The sequence below is a fragment of the Tubulanus polymorphus genome, chromosome 3 (genome assembly GCF_964204645.1).
Source record: "Tubulanus polymorphus chromosome 3, tnTubPoly1.2, whole genome shotgun sequence".
Classification (NCBI taxonomy): Eukaryota; Metazoa; Nemertea; class Palaeonemertea; order Tubulaniformes; family Tubulanidae; genus Tubulanus; species Tubulanus polymorphus.
The window spans coordinates 5893651-5918229 of NC_134027.1; the positions used below are offsets into that span (position 1 = coordinate 5893651).

At 40.8% G+C, this 24579-nt stretch overlaps 2 protein-coding genes and 1 long non-coding RNA gene across 7 annotated transcripts; 1 reads left to right on the top strand and 2 right to left on the bottom strand.

The window, feature by feature from the left end:
- Window positions 1-126: 126 nt before the first annotated feature.
- On the bottom strand, window positions 127-13480 carry LOC141901307 (3-ketodihydrosphingosine reductase-like). 2 transcript variants are annotated; one of them, XM_074788465.1, is made up of 10 exons: window positions 13329-13480; window positions 13069-13158; window positions 12764-12823; window positions 3345-3410; window positions 3166-3261; window positions 2827-3018; window positions 2445-2528; window positions 2273-2356; window positions 2022-2123; window positions 127-1924 (listed from the first exon to the last, which is right to left on the bottom strand). In XM_074788465.1, exons 1-10 carry the CDS (start codon window positions 13443-13445, stop codon window positions 1808-1810), a joined length of 1008 nt encoding a protein of 335 aa, XP_074644566.1. In that variant the 5' UTR covers window positions 13446-13480; the 3' UTR covers window positions 127-1807. The 2 variants fall into 2 exon arrangements, with proteins under 2 accessions (XP_074644566.1, XP_074644567.1); XM_074788466.1 differs by lacking the exons at window positions 127-1924; window positions 2022-2123; window positions 2273-2356; ... (4 more) ...; window positions 13069-13158; window positions 13329-13480 and adding an exon at window positions 4317-6043 and having other exon boundaries at window positions 12764-12824.
- LOC141901308 (uncharacterized) lies at window positions 3600-11869 on the top strand. Of its 4 annotated transcripts, none has more exons than XR_012618827.1 (8): window positions 3600-3832; window positions 6447-6662; window positions 7011-7268; window positions 7345-7505; window positions 7599-7812; window positions 8325-8424; window positions 8857-9056; window positions 10675-11869. It is a non-coding gene; the product is annotated as an uncharacterized LOC141901308 (long non-coding RNA). The 4 variants fall into 4 exon arrangements; XR_012618824.1 differs by having other exon boundaries at window positions 8332-8424; XR_012618825.1 differs by having other exon boundaries at window positions 7604-7812; window positions 8332-8424.
- Window positions 13481-18149: 4669 nt separating the features above from the next.
- LOC141902632 (histamine H3 receptor-like) lies at window positions 18150-19029 on the bottom strand. The gene has a single exon (XM_074790455.1). The coding sequence runs from the start codon at window positions 18941-18943 to the stop codon at window positions 18152-18154; it is 792 nt and encodes a 263-aa protein (XP_074646556.1). The 5' UTR covers window positions 18944-19029; the 3' UTR covers window positions 18150-18151.
- Window positions 19030-24579: the final 5550 nt, after the last annotated feature.

The window sequence follows — 24579 nt, forward strand, 5'->3', positions numbered from 1 at the left end:
TAAAGGTCAGTATCTAATCCAAAAGTCTTCTCGGGTTCAGAGTTCGAAGATAGGTTCGGACTATCCCAGAGTGGCCAGTGATAAAAAAAGCAAAAAGATTATTACAAGAACAAAAACTTGATTACGTCGAATAATTTCACACGGCATTTTATTGATTTCATAGAAACATCTATATCACGAATTTCAAACTTAGACAACACGTCAGAGCAATAGCGCAATGAGTAACAAAGAGCAACAGGACACAAATTTCATTTTTTCAAAAAATGCCATCATCGAGGGAATTGTCCCGCTTATGCAGCCTCGAACTTTTAACACTGACGCAAATTTTAATGCGATAAATACTTAATTCATTCATCAATACGAACCTTAAGTCAATAACAGCATAAATAAATATTACATAAATGAACCACTGAAAAAGCAACAAGGTGGTCTTCATATAGTTATCATTAAACTACATTCATTAAACCACGCAGGTCATCAGGAGCAAACAATCTAACCCCATACGTCAAGCGAGCCATCAGTTCGTTAAACCGTCATCATCATAACATAGGACCCGGAATTTCTAATAATGAATACGAAAATAAATACGAAATTAAAGTGGAACGATCAACATCAGTACGTATATGACCGTCATACATCCCGCGCCTAGACGTGAAAAATCGGGTCAAAACGAACTATCAGTGACCATATTACGCGTGGTCATTTCGGGTCGATAAAAAAGCGTAAACCAGGTTCTAAAATGAACATTTCTTTGTTTCGAAAACCCGGTACGCAATTATTAAAACAGACTATTGAAAATGCATACATAATAGGCAGCTTTATCAGATACAACACTGTCGAGTTATATCACAAATCCGAATTTCTGTAAATAAAGCGAGTCTAAAGCATAATCTATCGCTGTATTGTTCATAAATAAATCTTTAAACGAGTAACCATCCTACATTTGTCGAGAAATATACGCATCAATTGGCTATAAAAATATTTTATCTCTTACTTCCGATAGAAATTAATGACAGCTCTAAAATGCCGGTACATAAATAATACATTTTTCTTGAAACACCACTATTTCTTTTGGAAGAACATCTGTCAATTTGATTGAATTTCAATCGAAGCAACATAAGTATTAAACCTACAGTTTTGTTTAGCATCAGAGCTGAACCGAATCCCCAAGTGTAGCTAAGTGAATTCTAATCAAATGAACTACAACATCACATTCAGAAATTTCAGGCCAAATGGAGACCCATCTGCTATACAAGATTTTGGCATAAAATTATGTGAGCAAGCTAGCACAGATCACAGCGATAGAAACATATGTACCATTTGTGAAATAAAATGAACACGATTTGCATAAATTTTCTTGTACAGTAGACCTTCGTTACGACGAATGAGTGACCTCAAGATTGGAAGGCTAGTTGCCTACTTCATTGCTGGGTACTTTCATTTTGATAAATAGTTAACATACATGCGGTATAGCAAAGCTCTACAGTAGACAAGCAGTTGTTAGTTTTACTTGCAACTGCGTCATAAATTAAACGATGCTTCAATGCAGAAAAAGATTCAATTTAACTCCAAAATAATGCCTACGAAGAGGAGCAGATAAACATTATTCAATTAATTGATTTATTTTTCCAAGATTTTCCAAGGCATTGCCTCAATATGGTTGAAATCATGAACCTGAAACTGGTTTGAGACACTAATGTCTATCTGCTACTTTGCTGTAGACATTTTTGCATTAAATGTACAACCGTACATTTGCAATGTACAGAAATATGAAATACAATTATATATTGTATATTTAACTAGTTTTTTAGTCGTTTTTTGACTTTCCTTTGATGTCATCTTCGTGCTTGCATTTACTGACAATTCGGTTGAAGCTTTCGATGTAAATCAGACCGACGGCTCGAAATATCCCCATTGTAAATATCTAAGATACAAGAATTTCACACATTTCTTTAAGGTTTTCAGCATTCCAAATTTGAATAGCTCGAAAGTATAGTAAGCTTTAGGTATACATCTATTACCTGCTGTAATGCTTCAAGGATATTTGTGGTCGGGGACATACCAGCTGTAACATTAGATAGCATCCAACCATCTAAACCAATTGCACATGTAAACCGACCATTCTACAAAAAATCATTGTATTCAACGATAGACCAAGATGTTAAACACAAGCAAATTATTTGTTTTGATGAGTATCGTAATGTGAAAAATCCCCTCGGAGAAATTGAATGAGATTTCAGAAAAGCAACATTATTAATTTCTAGAGGCTTACCACTGCACTGTTTACGATAGATTTGGCCACTTCGTCGGGTTGGTAAAGACCGGCAGTCTCAGATATAAGCCTCGTCTCTCTAGGCTGAAAAAAAAAACAGTACCAAAAAATAAAAGTAGAAAACGCAAGTTTCAATGCTATATAAAGCGTATCCAGGTCTCTATAGATCTACCTTGCATTTATTCTCCTCTTCGAAACCAGGTGTATCGGTATCTGGCGGATATGCTAATGTGATATGAACATTATAAGGCTTCAGCTATAATGAAGAATCAATTCTGTTTACCAGTAATGCTCCAAATGAGAAAAAATCTTTTACAATATCAAAGAACCTTTATCATTCAACAGGGGCGGATCTAGGAAAATTATAATTTGCGAGAGGATGAGTGTAAAATTTATAGCTTTTAACAATGTCGGTGTAGATGAAAAGGGCCACCTCAATGGGAAGGCAGGGCTACAAGCCTCCCAGTCACTTCCTAAATCTGCCTCTGATCATAACTATAAATAAGAAGGGAAGTGACTGAGAAATTGGAGACAGATACAGTCTAATAACATACCTCCATCTGAAGTGATTCGGCAAAACCTCGTAATGCAAACTTTGAAGCCGAGTAGGCCGAGAAACCGAACAGACCGACCTGACCGGCTTGGGAGGATACATAGACAATACGACCATGATGTCGTTCTTTCATCACTTTAATTACTGCTCGCGTGGAATGGACGCAACCAAAATAATTCACCGACATCAATCTCTATTATTCATAAAAATACCATACATTACAATAAAACTGCCAATTTAGAATACATTTCTGAACTAACAGGCCTTATCCAGTTTAATTTCACTTGTTGGATTTGTAAGCTTAATAGGGAAATATTCTAGAAATTCAGATGCAACAAACCTTGATGTCTTCAAGCTCCAGATCCTCACACCGACCAGCGATTGAAAATCCGGCAGAATTTATCAAAGCATCAACGGGACCAAGCTTATCTTGAGCCTAAGATTAAAGCAACAGTTGAAATGGTGATAGTATTTTATCGTTTAAACAAATTCCAAAGGAAACTAGTGTACAATACATACCTGATTGACAGCTTTTTCCACAGACTCAAAATCAGATGCTACATCGACAGAATATATCAACACTTTCTGTAACAGAATTGAGCTTCAAGGATCATTTTCACAGAGGAAGACTTGCTTTACAACATACAACAGTGTTCGCATCATACAACATTCTCGCTTTAAGTTATTTAGATCTAGGTTTCCCAAGACTATCCCTGTTGGATTGCAATAACAGCATCAAATGTAGGCTTGTTGCATATATTACTTGTGTAGCCGGTACGCGTCCGCGATTTAGTGTCATCCTCTGGTAGCGACCGATAGGTGTCGTGATCTTCAGGTCTCCTCAATAAGCGTGGCTACAGGGTCCGCCTTGGTCCTGTAGTCCCGGGGAGTGGAACTACAAAGGGGAAATCCTCAGAAAGTTTCCGCCGAAGGGATGGACAGCTTCAGAGACAAAAAGTTTATAGTTCGTAAAAAAGGAATAGGAGAGAAGGAAGCGAGTGTCAGAGGTAAGTCTTAGCTATTGACCCAATTACACGGACCAGACAGGACAGGTGTCCGCCATGAGGTCTATCGAGTCAGGGCCCTTGACTCGATGTCGGAACCTCACAGTCACCCGAGCTCCGGCGCATCTTTTCCTCAGGTCCTCGAGGTGTAACATCATATCGAGTGCCTCCCTGCACGATCTCCTCCTCCTGGCGTAGTATCTTGCCCCCATCTATGTGTCTAAAGACACCCCGACACTCGCCACTTCATTAAGAATAAGATTTATAAACCTGGCCTCAAGAAAGTGGATCCTACTTCGTCCAGAAGCCACCCCCCACGACAGTGATAAGTCTTGTATTGAATAATATAGAAAATTATTATTTCAGAAACGGATAACTACTGTATAATTTATATACATATTTACATATTGCACGTGAAGTTTTTATCACAATAATTGAATTGTACACCTCATTCAAATAAAAAAAAAGGTTAAATAAATTGTTTCAAAATAAATCATAATCTATCTTAGTTATAAATTATTTATAATCTATAAAAGGGCTAGTGCAAGGATCTCTCCTTCCTTGCAAAAATCCACGATTAATGACTCAATGGTCGCTAAATTTAGGCCCACGAAGACCCAAAATAATGCTCATGCCATGGCATAAAAGTAAAAAGGTAAAAGGAAAAAGCCGCCAGGTTGACTATTCCCGATGGATTAAAAATAGGTACATATCGTCGAGTTGACTAACGTCAGAGCCCGGCCTGACCTGGGTTGCCCCAGGCCAGGAGAGCGCGTGTTATTGTTTACCTCAAATCAATGTGGGTCGAGACGAGAGTGACGTTTGCGCGCGCTGACCCATTTTTATAGATTCCGCGCAGTGTGACGTCACCGTGCATGGAGGATGACGTCACACAGCACAAAAACATGGCCGCCGAGCAAAAGCTCCGAGTTTAAAAGTTTAGACGACTGTACAAATAGTAAATCGGGATCTTACATAGTAGAATAAGGTGAGAGCGAAAAGTGATCAACCTAAAGTTTTGATTATTAAAAGCTGAAATTAATTATACTACTATATGCAGAGAAAATGAGGTGCACAGAATGTGAAATGAAAGGGGCGAGCTAATTATCGCCCAAAAACATTCCATTTAAAAAAAATGAGGAGGGCTCCGTAGCGGAAAAACAAACTATACATTAACGACAACATTTTAAACTATTTAACAGGAATTTCCGCTACACAGCCCCCCACCAGCCCTGAATGCCCCATTCAGAACAGGCGACCAAACTACATATAAAAAAAAGGAAAATACATTATCACATAAAATACGTTACATCAACAATATTACATTAACAGTCAGCAGGACTTCTACGATCACGAACTAGGCGCAAAGTTTTTCGATCATACGGTCTTTCATCTCTTCTTGAATTGTACAAAATTTGCAGTCAAATCGGTCACCGGGTCGACCCTCAATCGAAATAGTGCCGCCCCACAGTTCATGCCGGTGAATGACACGAATCGGAACTCGCGGATCGCTGGGCGCTGTTGTTGAGTTGTCTAAAGGAATTAGTTTCCACGCGTCGTTTGCGGTGGGCATATCTGTAGAAACGGAAGATGCGGAATCGGACGGAATCGGAATTTGATTATTAATGGCTACCGGTTCGACGGGTTTCCTCTTACTTATCAATACAGTTCTTGATACATGGTCTTCGTTCACGGACGGTTTCGTAATTGGAACAGAATCGGCAGGTTCCGGAATGACATCGTCGAGGTCATCGAACAATTTGGCAAATTCGATGTCCATGTCATCCAAGGTTAGTATCGGCATGTCTGCAAAATTTTCTTCATCTTTCGTTGTCGATTTTACGGCCGCGGGTGCGGGGTCTGTATTTATTTTCGAGACCGCGCTTTTTAATACCGGTTTCGACTCCGATTCTTCGAGCAGCTTGATTAAGCCTAGGTATTTCGATCCATTGTCTTTGAAAATCTTATAGTGTTTGGTTTCTATGTGAGCTTTCACCTCTTCCCGGTCTTCCGCTCCTTCACCGCGCGTCATACATCTATAGAACCTCTTAAATATAAATGGAGACGAACCAGCCCGAGATTTGTACGGTGCACAATAAAACTCGAGATGTCTCTTCTTGTTGTAATTGGCAGAAAATTTTCGCTTGCAATACTTGCAGTACCAATTTGCGGGTCGTCGGTTCTCTTTCATTGCGTTAGTCTTCATGACTTCAACTGAAAGGAAAGAAAACAGGCCAGAGATTAGAACAACAGTCTCAGTCCCAACCCATGCGTTTGGGTGGGCGAATAGGACGCCCAGTTCTCGTTTGGTACGGTTGACAGTTGAGATTTGGATCGTCGCTAGGTGAAACATCGTTGCCTCGAGAAAAGACATCATTAGTTACGAGATACTCTTTTAATCGGTCACTATGGACGCATTTCTCCTTCCCGGAGGGAAGCCTGACACGAAAAATTACATCGTTAAAATTCTCAAGTATGGTACATGGCCCAGACCATAAGCATGATAGCTTTTTCGTTCTACCCGGCATTGTGGAAGGGGTATACAGCCAGACTCTAGAATCTATCGCAAATGTGTGTGGTTTAGATTTGACATTGTATTGTGTTTTGTTTCTTTCAGCTCGCTTATGAGTTTGTATGCGGACCTCGTGAAAAGACTCTGATAACCGGTGCTTCATTTCAATAACGTATTGACTGCTGATGACTGGAATTTCGCAGCGAGGACCACCTGTGATAACGTCAATGGGTAGGTCAATTTCGCGACCCAACATCAATCGGTTTGGGCTAAACCCAGTTGCATCGTGTATCGTCGCCCTGTACGCCATGGTGACGTATGGTAAGTGTTGGTCCCAGTCCATCTGGTTTTCTTCAACCTTAAAAGACAGACACATTAACAATGTTCGGTTATTACGTTCGATCATTCCATTCGATTGGGGTCGAAATGCGGTACTTCTGGTTTTATGGATTTGAAGGAGTTCACACACTTCCGCCATCAATTTGGACTGGAAGTTTCGACCTTGGTCCGAATGTATGATTCTGGGGACGCCAAATCGAGTAATAAACTCGTCTACGAGTATCCGGGCGCAAGTTACTGCTTCTTGGTTCGGAATTGCGTATGCTTCGATCCACTTCGTAAAATAGTCACCAATAACTAATATATAGATGTTTCCATCATATGTTTCAGGTAATGGACCCAATATATCCATCGATACTCTCTCCATAGGTTGGCCTACCAGATAGTTGTTCATGGGTGCTTTTAATCTACTGGAGGACTTCTTTGAAGCGCACTTATCACACCCTCTACAGAAACACTTTACGTCATCACCGATACCGTGCCAAAAAAAACGATCGTGAACTAAAAAGAGGGTCTTTTTGACACCAAAGTGACCCCCGACTGCAGATGAATGAATATGGTCGAGGACTTGCTTCCTAAACTTTTCAGGTAAGATTAATAGAGTTGAGTCCGGGTAACCTTCTCTTCTCTTTATAATGTGTAAGAGCCCCTCAATCATTTTCAGATCATTCCAGTGGGTCCAATAAAATTTGCAGGCAACACCTTGTGAGGAAACTTGATGCCATCCGGGGCGTTCATCATCTCGGATGTGAGCAAGGACCCATTTCAAGTCTCTTTCTTTCCCCTGTTCTAGTTTCATATTCTCGAGTGACCACTCTGACGACGGTAAGAACTCGCTGTAGGAATACGGCTTGTCGTTGTGAATTGTCATTTTCTTAACTGCTCGTTTCCTCACAGATATTGGTGTTTGTTTTTCAGAACAGATTCCTTCAATCCTCTCGCACTGACGACAGGGCATGCGCGATAGAGCATCAGCGTTACCATGGCTTCGACCCGGTCGGTGTACGATGTCGAACTGGTATGCACTCAGTAGAGATATCCAGCGAGCTACTTGGCCTTCTGGTTCTTTAAACGACATCAGCCACCTCAAGGATGAATGGTCAGTCCGGATTGTGAATTTCTTGTCGGCAAGGTAATATTTGAACTGTTTTACAAAGGCGACGACAGCTAAAAGCTCCCTGCGGGTCACGCAATAATTCCTCTCGGCTTTCGTTAAACAACGGCTAGCACAGGCGATAATTCTCTCCTTGCCCTCTTGAACTTGACTGACGACACCTCCAATTGCGAATGCTGACGCATCAGTGTCCAGGATAAACGGTAACCTTGGATCGGGAAAAGCCAGAACTGGTGAGTGAGTCAAAATTGACTTCAGCTCACGGAAAGCTTCTTCGCATTGGACATCCCATCTGAATTCCCTCCCCTTTTCCGTCAGCCGATGAAGAGGTTTTGCAGTTTCAGCGAACCCTTGGCAAAACGACCGATAGTATGATGCTAAACCAAGGAAAGATCGAGTCTCTGTGACGTTTTTAGGAGTGGGCCAATTCTGGATTATTTCGATTTTGCTTTCTGAACATGATATACCATCAGCGGAGATATGGTGTCCAAGAAAATTGACTGACGTTCTAAACAGCTCACATTTCTTAGGTTTTAGTTTTAGGCCAGCCTGTCGCAGACACTTGAAGACAGTACGTAGGTTGGTCATCATCCCAAGGAAACTACCAGCATGAACAATAACGTCGTCCAGGTAAACCAGAGCAATTTCTGGGATAAGACTTCTGAATACCTTTTCCATTAGCCTTTGAAACGTGGCACCACTATTCTTCAAGCCCATGGGCATCTTACGGAATTGGTATAGGCCTTTCCCGCCCACAACAAAAGCTGTCTTTTCCTTAGAGTTTTCGTGTACCTTCACCTGCCAGTACCCCGATGCTAGATCAAGGGTGCTGAGGTACTTCACGTCAGCCAGTGATCTGATAGTGTCGTTGATAATAGGTAAAGGATAACTATCTGCCTTGGTTACAGCATTAACATCACGATAATCTAAACACAGTCGAATAGTGTTATCCGGCTTACGAACCACGACAATACTGCTGCACCACGGACTATCAGATTCTTCAATCACGCGTGCTTTCAGCATGTCATCGACTAACTTATTGACTTCTTCTTGTGTTGCTAGGGGCAACCGCCGAAAGCGTTGTTTTGTCGGAACAGCGTTACCTACGTCGATGACGTGTGAAGTCTCTGAGGCCTCTCCAAGATCTAAATTAGAGGAGGCGAAAACGTCCGAAAATTCAGATAGTAGTTGTTTCACATCGTGACATTCATCAGTGGACAGACCTTCGCAACTCCGGTGGTACAAATCTTGTAGAAATTCAGGTAATTGGTCGTTTGAATTCGACGTTTTCGATGTACTAGTTTCAGTATATATTTTAGAAATTTGTCCGATTACCCCTAAGGGTGTCCCTTTATGAATGATCTTCGGATGCGAGCTAAGGTTCACCATACGAACAGGAATATGACTACTATTTATATTAACGACCTCTTTAGCGACGAGTACTTCTGGCCCTAGCCTCCAGTTGTTGCTAGATTCTATTAAACCCCATTGTCCAGGTGGTAACGCCGTCTTTACATGACCCGATACCACAACTTCAGAATTCGGAGGTAAGACTAATTTCTCATAGTTACGAACGTAGGTAGAGTTCTGTTCGAGATGGCCCGTCGGATTAGAAAAAGCTTGATTCCCCCGGCATGTCACAGTGCCGGTACCCGGGTGGATATGGCAGTCATATGCGACAAGAAAATCCATTCCTAGAATAGCATCATCTGTGATGTCAGCGACTATCACGTCCCACATTATGTTAGAAGAAAAGAGACCCAACGGAACTCTAGCTGTCCCTGCGACATCCAGGGAGCTATTATCAGCAGTATATAAATTATACTTTGTGTCCCTCAAGGTGAGTTTCTTCTTTTCGCTGATTTCAGAAAATAATTTCTTACTCCACACTGTGAAGTGTGCGCCCGTATCTACTAAATACTTCGTGTCACGGCCGAGAATTCTTGCAGACAGATGTATAGATTCAGGTAAAGCATTCTCATATGAAAGAACCTTGATCTTTCCTGGCTGATTAAATTCGATAGGTAGGTGAGGATGTGTCTGTCCGGGTGTTACCCCTTCCCTCTCAGGAGTAACGGTATCTAGTTTCCCTGCTTCTTTGTGTAACTCGACTTGGATTGTTCCCATGGTCTATTGGGAGCTTGTCTTCGACCTCCGAGGTGGGGACAATTGACTCGGATGTGGCCCTGTTGGTCGCAGTTAAAACATCTTCGATTTTCTGCAGAGGTTGGGTTCTGCGTTTTAATAGCCCGGACGTCAGCGGCCAACCGGGTAACAGCATCCGTCAGTTGTTGGATAGCCCTGGAATCATCAGAGTTCGCGACAGGCGTGGAGGTGACCGCGTTTATTTGCGACCTGACGTTCTCATGGTGTCGATTATTTTCCATCGCGTGTATGCTCTCTAATTCGAGCGCATAATTTACCAGTGCATCATATGAGCATGTATCCTTCTGATACATCAGAACCCGAGTCTCGACTTCTGGAAGGGCCTCGATAAAATGGTTCCGACAGAGGCGTTCCCTCTGTTTTGGGGTCAAGTCCGGATAGGCTAATCTTCCCATAGAAATGATCGTCTGACCAAGTTCCCTCAGCGACTCGCCTCGTTTACGTCGACGAGATCGTAATTCTGCAAGATGAATTTCTGCTCTATGGCTTGGTCCGAATCTACTCTCCAGAGCTGCACATAATTGAAAATAATTAGTTATTTTATCTCCCATCAGATTGCAAGCTAATTGTCTGGCAGCACCACGTAGATGAGAAAACAGCATATCAGCTTTAGTTGGCGAGTCCCATCCATTCAGACGAGACACTGTCTCGAACGTTAAAAAGTAATCATTCCACGGTTCATCACCATTGTAACACTCAGGTTTTATTTTGCAGGTCAAAATACGGGACACTTGACCCGAAACATCAGTGTGGGAAGATCGAGACCTGTTCACTTCAACAGGTCGAGGAAACTCATCAACGACTGGAGCATCAGCGGGTCTAGCGGCCCCGGCATCAGGATAGTCTCCAGAACTTCGGTTTACGAGCTCAGCAGGCAACAAAGCTCTGTCTCCTAGGACCAAACTCTCGGAGCTACGACTCCGCGTCACACTTCGAGACATCCCTCGAGTTTCACGACGACTCATAATTGCGTTAATAGTATTTCCGGACTATACGAAAACCTATCGTATTAGATAAGAGAAACTAGAGTCATTTCACGCGTCACGCAATTTGTATGTATTTTAGTATAACTAACTAATGCGCCTAATGTTTAAGTGTTATTATATATGGTAATCACTGTCATGGGAAGGGTAAGAGAACCAAAAAAAAATAGTGAATTTAAAAAAAAAAAGTCTCTGAAAGCAATCCATCCCACCGCTGCCACCAATTTGTAGCCGGTACGCGTCCGCGATTTAGTGTCATCCTCTGGTAGCGACCGATAGGTGTCGTGATCTTCAGGTCTCCTCAATAAGCGTGGCTACAGGGTCCGCCTTGGTCCTGTAGTCCCGGGGAGTGGAACTACAAAGGGGAAATCCTCAGAAAGTTTCCGCCGAAGGGATGGACAGCTTCAGAGACAAAAAGTTTATAGTTCGTAAAAAAGGAATAGGAGAGAAGGAAGCGAGTGTCAGAGGTAAGTCTTAGCTATTGACCCAATTACACGGACCAGACAGGACAGGTGTCCGCCATGAGGTCTATCGAGTCAGGGCCCTTGACTCGATGTCGGAACCTCACAGTCACCCGAGCTCCGGCGCATCTTTTCCTCAGGTCCTCGAGGTGTAACATCATATCGAGTGCCTCCCTGCACGATCTCCTCCTCCTGGCGTAGTATCTTGCCCCCATCTATGTGTCTAAAGACACCCCGACACTCGCCACTTCATTAAGAATAAGATTTATAAACCTGGCCTCAAGAAAGTGGATCCTACTTCGTCCAGAAGCCACCCCCCACGACAGTGATAAGTCTTGTATTGAATAATATAGAAAATTATTATTTCAGAAACGGATAACTACTGTATAATTTATATACATATTTACATATTGCACGTGAAGTTTTTATCACAATAATTGAATTGTACACCTCATTCAAATAAAAAAAAAGGTTAAATAAATTGTTTCAAAATAAATCATAATCTATCTTAGTTATAAATTATTTATAATCTATAAAAGGGCTAGTGCAAGGATCTCTCCTTCCTTGCAAAAATCCACGATTAATGACTCAATGGTCGCTAAATTTAGGCCCACGAAGACCCAAAATAATGCTCATGCCATGGCATAAAAGTAAAAAGGTAAAAGGAAAAAGCCGCCAGGTTGACTATTCCCGATGGATTAAAAATAGGTACATATCGTCGAGTTGACTAACGTCAGAGCCCGGCCTGACCTGGGTTGCCCCAGGCCAGGAGAGCGCGTGTTATTGTTTACCTCAAATCAATGTGGGTCGAGACGAGAGTGACGTTTGCGCGCGCTGACCCATTTTTATAGATTCCGCGCAGTGTGACGTCACCGTGCATGGAGGATGACGTCACACAGCACAAAAACATGGCCGCCGAGCAAAAGCTCCGAGTTTAAAAGTTTAGACGACTGTACAAATAGTAAATCGGGATCTTACATAGTAGAATAAGGTGAGAGCGAAAAGTGATCAACCTAAAGTTTTGATTATTAAAAGCTGAAATTAATTATACTACTATATGCAGAGAAAATGAGGTGCACAGAATGTGAAATGAAAGGGGCGAGCTAATTATCGCCCAAAAACATTCCATTTAAAAAAAATGAGGAGGGCTCCGTAGCGGAAAAACAAACTATACATTAACGACAACATTTTAAACTATTTAACAGGAATTTCCGCTACACTTGAGAAAAAACCCAAAGTCTATTTGCACAACATTTCTAAGAATGAGTAAAAGTAAATGTCGGTTTAGAAAAAAGATGGAATAGGTTTAATAAAACCTTGTTACAACATGTATCTTTTGAAATTAAGTCTGCCTATTACCTGCTTTGACGAATCTGAAATATGTTGTTCAACTTCTTTTTTAGCTGCCAGCAGCAAGTCCTACAAATGATGTAATTTCCAAGGTTTAGTAATTTATTTGAAAAAGTGTCAGCACACTGCCGCTAGTTACACACGATCTCAACTGAAGAAGTAAAGGGCAGTGGCTATGCATGGGACCGAGGAGGGATATAAAAGGCTATCAACGCGAACAAAATCATGGCAACTTCGAAGAATGGCATGTCAAAAAAGAAAAATTGGCAAATTCTTTTCTACTTGAGGCACCTTAGACATTTAGTAAATATTACCATTTTGCGAGCAAATATTGTGACACATGCTCCACGTTTTACAGTTTCTATGGCAATCGCTTTTCCAATTCCACTGGAACCGCCTGTAATCTATGAAAATATACCAAACACAGCCATTAAAATTTCACTGACGAATAGCCTAAAGTACGTAGGCCTAGGCCTGCTATTTTAAGAATTAGATTTCATTTGAATTGAATTGTATTTAAAAACATCAACGCAAATCATTGTTTTAATATCCATCTGTACAACTAAAAACATACCAGGACATGCGAGCCGAGTAGATTCAACTGCTTGGGCCCCAGAAGAGGCGATAAAAGCCCCAATAGAGCTAACACGAGAATAAAACAGCCTAAACAAACGATAATTTCGAAAAACATCTTAGATTTTTATCATGATTGATTCCTGACCGTCAGGTGGCGACATCTATAGATGGAGAAACACAACAGAAACGAAAAGTGGTTTCAAACTCATTTAAAATAGTTTCATCATCACTTAGCTCTGACATCGCAGGAATAATAAATCTTAAGTGAAATAATATTTTTTTACGAAAGCGAAAGGAATTAATGCATAAGGCCTACTCGCATGCCATAGTAGGATTATCACTGTGCGCGCTAACTTAACCGTTAAGTGCTGCCCCCAATGCGTCGCGGTTGACGATAACATGCCACAGTAGGACTGATTACGTATAATTATAGAAAATTATGTTTGCCAACAACTTCACAAATCGCCGCGATTTCTCCAAATTACGCCTTGGGTCCCACCATCTCCGTAGTGAAACTGGATGACATCACAAACCTCCGATACCGGTTCCCGGTAGGATCTGTCAATTTTGCTCAGATCAATCTGTTGACGATGAACTGCATTTTCTGATCGACTTCACATACTCCGACAGTGCCAGGTCTGATATTAACACGTATTTGGATACTTTTACCGATTTCAGGACCCTGTCTCACACTGATAAGTTCGCTTTTCTGATGTCTTGCAAATAACAACGATCCAGAAATCTCTACAATTGTGTGCGACTTGGTTAATAAATTGGGTTAAGCTAAGACTCGACTCCGTTTCGTAGTAATTCCTCAGCTTTGAGACTGAGGGCGCTTTTCTCGATTGTTCACTTTATTAATTATTTCTTGTATAAGCTTTTGTTTTTATGCTACACGTACTATGTACTCTATATTAAATGTCATTCTTCAATGTTTTGTCCTGTAAATTTATTGCATGTCTTATCCTATGTATAAATGTTATACACGGCGCAATAAATATAAGTTCAAGTTCAAGTTATCCGGATCAGTTCAAATGTTTACCGCTAATGATATAGCAAGGGACAGCACCTTACGGTCCGGATCTGACCACTTACTACGGGCTTAAATATCTTTGCGAACGGCAATTACTCTGCCAGGCTTTCAAAGTTTAGGCCTATTTTCTTTTCGACACTCCACGGCAGAGCCCCTTCGTCAATTCCACCCAGCTTTTTTTTCCCTTTACAGTCGGCTTTTTAGGTCATGGGGTTTTATTTGTGAGGTCGGGATTATCTTTGGGCTTTTTTATTGTGGTTTATTTGTAGTTAGAAATTATGGTTAGGGGGTGGTGGGAGTGTGGCCGGTTTCATTGGCGACCCTGACTAGGGCTGTCGAGGCTTCCCATCCGCACCGCGGCGGAGCTGAGACCGCACTGACCATTGTAAATGTGAATGTGCAATGCGCGTGACGATTCAAAGTAAAAAGCTCAACAAAAGGCAAACTCAACGGGGGAATTTGAGCAGTACGTGCCCGAACCGTCACAGCACTGACGTACATAAGGCTGCCGTGATATGACTGTGTATGTGTATTCACCTAATGGTCAACATTGTAGGAAGTTTTATATCGCGTAAGTGGTTTATTAAAGGAGTCTAGTGTTTACGTCACACATATAAACTTGGTGAAAACTAATCTAACAAAATTCATCGTGATTCCAGATTCTCTTTCAAGGGAATTTCACTTTGAGAAAACTACCCGACTAGATTTTTCTGGTTTTTTTTCCACCACGTTTGATACGATATGGCGTAACAAACGTCGCTTAATTCACTGTGTTTTGTTTTTCGAATTCATTTTCAGTGTTATAAGATGGTACTACTATCATTGTATGTGAATAGGAAACGTTTTCTCCTGCTGATGGTGTTGTGTATGATAACTGTGTCGTTTCACCGGTGGTTAAACCGTAGAGGAAATAATCCGATCACCAGAGAGAATGAAAAAGAGCACGCGTTAAAACCTCCTTTTATGATACCTAAACTTGTCTATAAAAATGACATGGGACTTACCGTCGAAACGATGGACTTATCAAAGTGGGCTAGATGTAGACAGGTAAATATGGACCACGGCGTGGATTATACGAAAGATTGTTTTTCTGATGCTTTATACTAGAACTGTAAAGACGAGAGAAAATTACAAAACGACCAACACACATATTTCATAATTCTAAATTGTTTGAATTGTAATCGTGTCGTTTTTAAAGTTTTTACTTTAGGTTTCATGATTTGTACTTTCGTTACATAATAGGTCCCAAAACGTATACACCAAACGTGGAAAGATGACCACATTCCTGGACGCCTAATCGAGTACGTAAAATCGTGGAGAAAGCATCACCCTGACTGGGAATATTGGTTTTGGACGGACAAAGCATCCGAAGAATTTATGCGCAAACGATTTCCGAAACATAGTGCAATGTATCTCAATTATACGCGAAACATTCACAGGGCAGACGCGATACGATATTTCATATTGTATGAATTCGGCGGGATATATGCCGATCTCGATGTGATCGCGCTCAGACCCTGGGATAATCTTGCCCAGTCTCACAGTGTACTTATTCCCGAGGACCACGAAGTGCACTCTACGTTACATTTCAACACGAAGGCGTTTCCGTTGAACGCGATTATGATGTCGTCACCCGGTCATCCTTTTTTCGAGCGTGTTGTGCGCGAGCTTCCTAACTATCGTAACCGCAGCAGAGCTGTAAACATATTATGGAAAACTGGCTCTTTCATGTTGAACGACGTTTTAAAGCGTTACCAGGAAATAACATCAAACCCAGTGCCGATATGTGACGCCGTATACATCCCGTCGCATCACAACTTTGTACCTACGTTTTCAATTAATAATCTACTGACGTTTAAAAGGATGTGCACTCATAAAAACCTAAATTCCCAAAGAAGCAAGCTGTGTGCAAATTTGCATAGACAGAATTTTACAAATCTACCGATTCCCATGTCAGCCTACTCGAATCACATGTTCGTGCATACCTATATGAACTTCAAAAGTCTCCAAAAGAAACCAGTCCACATCAAATCAGTAATAAGCGATTACATAGATGCTAGAAGTATGTACTCGAGATTGACTGGTCCTAATCTTAAGGTTTAAAAGTTGTTGTTTTGTGGTATTACTTGGCAATACCTAAGTTATCATCGTCAGTTCGATAAAATTTGATTGAATGCACTCATGGGGTCGATGATATGCTTGGTAATTTGTTACTTGTTTGAATCTAATGAAAATATGTTTTCTAGCAAGATTGTAAAATGGATAGACAATGTTTGAATGAACGTAAACGTAGCAGAAACGGTCGATTTCCTCGGTAACTGTATCTATAATCCATTTGCAATACATCCATACAAACGACTAAACGAATATTACCATATCAAATATTGAACCTCCGAATTATTTTTCATGTATCTAATCAGTTAGATTAGGAGAAGACCGAAAAACAATATAGCGAGAAATGCCATGGTATGTTGGACAATAGAAAATTCTTTATTATCATAGAACAACACGTCTTACATACATGTTCAGACCATTAGATCTGACCCTTGGTGATTAACACACGAATTATTTCTCACAATTACGAACATGAGAAGGAGAGAGAGAGAGAGAGCGGGCGTGAGACGAGAGAGTAAATACCTTATCATTCAGTTTTTATTAAAATGCCCGATCGAAAAGTTGCTGGCAATGACTGTGGGCGGAGAAAGACAAATCGAATTCACGAATCATTCACTCGGTTTTTTACTTTGATATTTACATATCACATAATATTGACCACACAAAATCAAATTATGAGCGATGACTCATTCTCGTATAGTTGTTGATTTCCAGATGTGCAATCCATCAAAGTAATTACATCTTAAGCCTAGCGCACACATCAAGAAGAAACCTGAAAATGCATTTCGATGTTTAGTTCTCCCATTGATTCTAAAGCTGGGTGCAGGTCGACCTACACGAATACCAGTGACGCACGTCATTCCTGTGGTGACACAGCGCGGTCTCTCCCAGTCGCAACCGACATGCTGCTCCTAGGACTGACAAGGACCAGTTGCACACTGTCGCTAGCGATCGCGTGGCAGTCAACACTTTAGTCACCCATTTGCGACCACCAGCAGACACGAGTCGACCTACGCCCAGCTTAAAGAATCACGAATAAGTCCGCATTCACCCCGATATATGTGCGTAACTTTTTGCTTGTTTTGTGACTGTTTCGCCAAGGTGAGCTAAGTTTCGTAAGGTATCGCACGCAGTCAAAAACAAGTAAAAACCCCGTATTCGTTAATTGTGTTTTGTGCGCACGCTAGGCTATTACACGGCTCATATTCCATGATTATGAACTGATCCACGTTAAGAAACTCTTACTGGAGGAAAAAGCAAATATGGTCGAAGCCGACAAAAATTGATTTACATTGAATCCTGTGATTTGTGGAATGTTTGACATTACATGCACATGTCATTCTTTATGGAACATCTTTTTCAGTTCTGCATTATGCACTGTTCGTGGTCTCTTTGTTCAGGGATGTAATTGATGAAACAATTTCAAAGATCGCCTGTTGTGGACACGAGGCTTACACGTCACCTTGGGTGAAATAAGGCCGTTGAATTCAAACGCGTTAATTGTCATTACGTATAAAATCTCAAGTAAGCACTTGCTTGAGATGAGAAATATACGTATGATGTAGTTGAGATTGGCTTCATACCAATACATGAGTTGGAAAACCGATTTCAGTTTCTTAATGAAATGGATTGAAAGTGATTGTCGGAAATGATCAAATTGAACTTTCACTTTTTCAACATCCGTTTCCACTTGACGTGGCGTGCACGACATGGACGCGGGCGTTTTTGCGTCGGTATTTCTGGCGGCATAGAATTTTTTGGAACGCTTGTCGAAATTTGATGTGCGTGAACGGATACAGAATAGGATTAATCATCGAATTGAACCACAGCAACCAGAAAGCGATTTCAAACGCTACTTCGTTCAAACACGTCGAACAAATAGACCGAATTAGTGCCATGATCTGGTACGGGGCCCAACAAGCACCAAACACGACAATGATGATGGCGATTGCTTTCGCAGTTTTCTTGTCTTTAGTCAACCGGCGATTATTTCGTGTCGGTGGTCGGCACGGGCTCGGCGAGCTGCTACCAACTCCCGTCATCACAGATATGCTCGTATCGTAAGTACAACCGTTCGAAAATGAAGAGTTTGTTCCGATCGACGTAGTTTCCGTTTTTAGCAGATTTTTACTCGCTTTGCTAGCCTTGCTGCGTGACCGCGTCCGTCGTCGTATATGCGCGTATATACACACATTTGCCATTGACACTAACAAGAACGGAATAATAAACTCGACGATAGCACCGAACAGCAAATATGGCGTATGGTTATGAAATTCGACGAAGCATTCGTCGATTGGTACCTGGCTTTTACCGGTCCACATGTCCCAAAATATTATCGCCGGCGCGTATACTAAAACCCCGACGACCCAAGGAACTATCATGAGAATAAGAACAAGCCTAGTCGTTTGTTTATGTTTGTAAGCGATGGCTTGTGATACGCTCCAATAACGATCCAAACTGATCATCAGTATATTCCAGGATGAGGCGGCCGGCGTGGCGTAATCGCTTACCAACCAAAAAAGGCATAGACCTCTTCCAAAAGGCCATTTACCCGTCAACAAATACGGCACATAAAGCGGTACGTTTATGAATCCCACTACAAAATCCGTAATTGCCAGATTCAATATTAAGAAGTTGCTGAAACGTCTGATTCCGTAATCCACCGCAAATGCTACGATAACTAGAAGATTACCTAAAACGGTTACAATCACCATTACTCCGCATAATATGCAAATTACGATAGTGACTGGGATCGAGAACTGCAGTGTTATTGGTTCAGGTGGCGTTGTGATGTCATACGAGTCGTTAAATCCGATCTGCCTTTCTTCGGTGTAAATATCGGTAGGCATGATTACCATGTTTTCATGTCGTCCATTCTAAGAAAAAGTAGTCGGCTTCAGCTCGAATTGACTCAAACGCCATGTTAAATCTGAAAAAAGTAATGCTTAGAATGTTAGTATGGTACGTGCGTATGACGTATGCCATGGGTTGGTCCATCTTACGAGCAATCATCTCGACGATGAGATGATTGCTCGTAGGCCCATCTATCGTCCAACCAGTGATAGCCGGTGATCGTTCTGATGGAAAAGTATTTTACGTCAGCGAAATAAAAAATACAAGCATGCAACTTTTGTCCTCGCTTATGTTATATGTCTGGTGGATGTAAGGAGTGCCAAATCGTAAGACAGATGATCTGCGAACGAAGTCACAATGGAAGTGAGTACTGGACACTCGCTAATCCAGCATGTTTCCTTCGCATCGTGGATGCGCATATAAAATGATTATATATATTCTTCTACGTTCTTGTATACAGCTTGATTTTCAAGAAGACTTTGTCAAGCGCTTATCGTTATAAATTACTAACGCGGTTGAAATATATTCGTTCCCTGAAATTGGGTATTACTGATATAATGAAAGTGCTTCGTCTTAATCCAGATGAGGTCATGTAAATAACGGAACGAACGCCTTGAAGAAGTTAATCATATTCCAAAGATGGTGACATGGTTGGTAGCGCGTGTAGATACCATTGATTAGGCCTACGTTCTTCGGATTATTTCATTATAATTTTTTTCTAAAAGTTTCACGCCATTCTATTTGATTTGCTGTCGTGACAGGAATGGTCTCGTTATCCCTTGCTGTAAATCTATTTGATCAAACGCCTGGCCGTCGGATACTTTAGATAGATGGAGGTCAAACGTGGATATTTCAGTGAAGTGATTTAGAAGTATCGCATCAAATGCCAGCTCAAATATGAGATGATCAATAAAATATTACCCGAATTGATGAGTTTTTAAGGCGGATACACGCAGGATGACTTGGATTGAAACGATGCCAATCAAAGGCTACGCATTGCCTCGATATTCTACGTAAGAATTCCTCATGCATACTTGTAAAATTTGATCCCCGTATAGTTTCTAACACATTACATCATAAAACAGTACTTGCTTTAACCTTGGAGTAATTCATGATAATTACTCCACGCCAAAGCTTTTGGAAGTTTTATAGTTTCAGTGACTTAAGGTTCAGTTTTTTTGTTTCTTACTCATTTGTTGTATCTCCATTCACGCTGTTTTTATCATTCCAATGTTGTGGTTGCGTAACGTCTGACAAAATGAAACGTAGAAGCTAATGATACTAAAACCATGAAGCATTAATGAGTTCCATATCCGCTAGTGGCAGTTTGGTCGATTTACTAAACGGCAGGGATCAACTACAACTAATCTTTTCTTCCACTCCAATTTACTACCCTGTTAGTATAGAACTAAGAAATTTACGTTCCTTGAAGTGTATTAGGCAACCGTAAATGGATGCGCACACAATTTTACGGGTTTGATAGTGCCAAGTTTAATTGATGGGAACGTCACCGGTTTCATAAAAACAAAGAACACAAATGGGATCATAAAAAAGGTTTTGGAAGTGCGTCATCTGTTAACATATTTACATTACGAATCTAATTTCGTTCATGAATCAATCAAAATGCTGCATGTGTTTAATAACCCATACATTAACACAAATGAGAAAAAAAATTGAATTCATTCTTTTGAAACAGCTTCTAGTGTAATCCAATGAAATATTTCAATCATCGGCTCTGCCAAGCCATGCTGGTGAGCGAACCGGATACAAATGTAGGTATTCTAAGCTAGCCGAAATTCACTAGCCAAAGGAACATGTATACCTTGGGGCAAGATATTCATCTTATTTGTCGTTCGGCCAAAAACATGGTGCGTTTCAATTTATTTTTGCCAGATACATCAGCTGGCAACATAAAGTAATTGTATATCGAAAATTGAATATCGCAAGAAGATAGCAGAATGTCTTGTGATCTGTAACAAGCGTCCAGATCTCTTGTGACAAGTCCTTTCACGGAGAATTGAATGCTGTCAAACCGAATTCTCGCGCACGGCTTCTTTCGGCGCGGTTGGCGCTAACTGGTCATTGTATCGTGACTGAGGGTAAAACTAGGCTAAAACCATTAATAACAAATGGTATCCATTTAGTTAGGATGTTTTCACGAGGCACTCCACAAAAATGACGCTGAAAAAAACGACGATACGATGAATACGAAGAGAGTTTTCGGTTGGGAGCTAAGCTCTTTAGTTTCTGCTTAGTTGAACAGTTGGAAATTCTTTTAAAACCAAGTTCTCGGTCTTAGAAATTCTTTTTATGCGATATAACCACATTTGATGTATATGCGAATTATTCACTCATTCAACAAACTGTTGAAATTCTGTTTAAAACAGCACACAAAAAAACTAATTTCATATCGGTCGCTTGTGTTACAGCGAAGATTTTTTCCTGACGCGAACAATAGAAATGTACACACATGGTGTACAGCAATGGGTTTATTTTGGTCAGTTAGAGCATGTTTTCAGTGCAATTCTCATGACTATCAATCAGATCGTGCTAATTTCCGCAGTGAACTACCGGATACCAAAAACCCGGCTACGCGACATTGATTCCCACATTGCGCCACCAGGCCGATGTACCAAACAGAAGAAACTCAAAAGGTACCGTGTGGTGCGTTATTCAGAACTAATAGCTACCATATTGCGTAGTTTTTTCTTCTTTAACCCCCTATGTAGAAATGGAGTACATTTGGGTTTTCATCTTGAGTACAACTTCTAAAGATTACGTACGGCAAGTTACACTCTAGTGGGCAATATAATAATGACATCACGCATGAGGTCGAAACCTTTACTATTTAGAGAGACGAATTTCTATCATATATATTATTTATTTTTCTCCGTGTTCAGACACATATACCTTACAGGTTCTGAGTAAAAAATTATCACGATGGAAAAATCAATCGGTACATTAACATCGTAAGGTAATGAATTCGTGAATGTCAAACATTCATTTCTCATTTCTTGAAACATGTACATCTGGATTATTTTTCCATTCTGATCCGTCTGAAAGAGGAAAATTCGTAGAAAGATATAATATATTGTATATATATATGGTAATACTGTACTGTATACCATATCTGAACCAAACGGCCTCGAAAAAGAGGTAATTCCAATAATGTGAAACGATGGCATCTGAAACGTACTGTACATTTACCATATGGCTTTCTCTCGTACCACCGCAAAGTACTCTGGCTTACGTCCGTATTTGTCGTAGCTCACCACATTCTCCCAATTACCGCCGCAAATTTGGCAGTGATAAAAACTGTTCGTCGTACTGCGCTCGGAAAGCATTTACGGCGTTAAAATATTCATTGAAGTTGATTGAAAGGTCTATTTGGGAATCGATGAACGGCATATAAGCGACTCATTTACCCGCCTCGTATCCAATCAAAACATTATTCCCGGGCCGGATCTTTGCATTGAGATTCAGACAAAAAGAGGAAGTTAGATAAACATTTCTCGCGATGAGTTCAATATTTCTACCGCCTGTTACATCATTGTCATCGTTAATCAATTTATCGCGCATATTCTTTGTTTCAGAGCATTATCTATATCTATATTTTCTGGATTTTACCATAACGATACTGTCTTCGATGAATATTGCTACTTTGATATCGTCTCAAAGATTAACCTAATGTTATACCCAAGAATATCCCTCCAGCAGCGTAACGACATAGTGAAACTAGGAGCACGACCAATGGGATCGAGGTATAACTCGGGGCCGATCACAAAAGCATGTTCATAGAAATCAAGGGTTAGCGCACTAACCAGTAGACCAAGTACCTGCGAGCAATCATCTCTCAACCTACGAGCAATCAATGCTCACAAAAAAGTCATCGTGTTTATCATGCGAATCATAAATAAAGAACAGCACATCCCCAATCCAATCCTTATAACAAAATTACAGATAGATAAACAAAACGTATCCTAAACAATGGCAATGCAAATTCAACGAGCTCGATATAGCTTCGTGTCAACAAATTCTCTGCCACGTGCACAAACCATTAGTTCTGTCACGCACGAATAATCAACGCAAGATTGGACACATTCCTCGTTTAAACGCGGCATCGTTTGTGGTCTAGCGGAAAAAATCACCGAAAATAAACCAGTATTAGTGTCGTCATAAAAAGTTAATAAAATACGACGTTTGTTTAGTGTCTATTTATAACCCTTCATGTTCCAATGAAGTATCTATCCATCCTTTTGGGAACAACTCTATCTGACAAGATATTGAAGTTGGATTAATCGACATCGAAATATATTCGTGCGCAAAAACCGTTCTTCTCAATCACAACATAATTGGTGGGGGTTCCAATAATCTAGAGTTTGTATATCTTTTGAGTGTCTTTAACCACATGTAATATCAGCGTACAAGGCCGTGACACTTCAAGACATCCGCCATATTTGTTTCCAGGATCGAGTGATGATGAAAACATGATATTACTCTTTAAGCACTCTCAGTCTCACAAGAGAGTTACGTTCTGTAGGACCTAGTAAATAACCTCTTCAAAAATTAAACATATAAATCATTATTTGCTTCGTTTTACACCAGCGTTTTCCTACCGAGCTCCCCTACCCCATTCTCATATTTATAATCCATGTAGAAAGATAACGTGGTCGCTTTTAATGAAGGCGTCACAGATTAAGTATTGTTCGTCGATTAAGTATTGTTTTTTTTTTTCTGTATTATGTTGCTCGGCACCAAAAGTTCATTTTCAGAAAAGAAATATTTGTCACGAACGAAACGCATCTGGGTATCGCTCTTCTTCGTGAACAGCTTCAGTAATGACGTACACTTCTATAGCCGTCGCGTCAGGTCGCTTCTGTGGCGACGTCTTCAAATCGAATTATCGCGCGTCTTATCCTTCGCATCGCGTGAAGAACAAAGAATACAAATCTTAGTCTACTATGACAACAAGAGCGCGCGGGGTTCAATTGCAGCGCGGCGGCGTGTGACAGCCGATTCATCACTTCAGCTTCTGATGACTGACTGCAGATGTCTTTTCGATATGAAAATTTGCGTAGCAATTCGATCCCGGGGTGCTAATGGCGAGTGTTATCGCACAATCGTGGTTAATGGCTTGATATGACGTCACGGATGTCTCGGGATTCTAGGTCTTTCCGTTTTTTTTTAAATAAAGTGCCAATGAAATAGTGAGATCATGAGAGCACAATTTGTCCCATAATACTGTCAC

Excerpts from the sequence above, each read along its gene's own strand:
- LOC141901307 (XM_074788465.1), bottom strand. The coding sequence starts at position 13,445 with ATGTTTTTCGAAATTATCGTTTGTTTAGGCTGTTTTATTCTCGTGTTA. Across the intron at positions 2,357-2,444 it reads AAGAGGAGAATAAATGCAAG|CCTAGAGAGACGAGGCTTAT; the intron begins GTAGATCTATAG and ends TTTTTTTTTCAG. Across the intron at positions 1,925-2,021 it reads TCCTTGAAGCATTACAGCAG|ATATTTACAATGGGGATATT; the intron begins GTAATAGATGTA and ends CTTGTATCTTAG.
- LOC141902632 (XM_074790455.1), bottom strand. The coding sequence starts at position 18,943 with ATGATCAGTTTGGATCGTTATTGGAGCGTATCACAAGCCATCGCTTAC.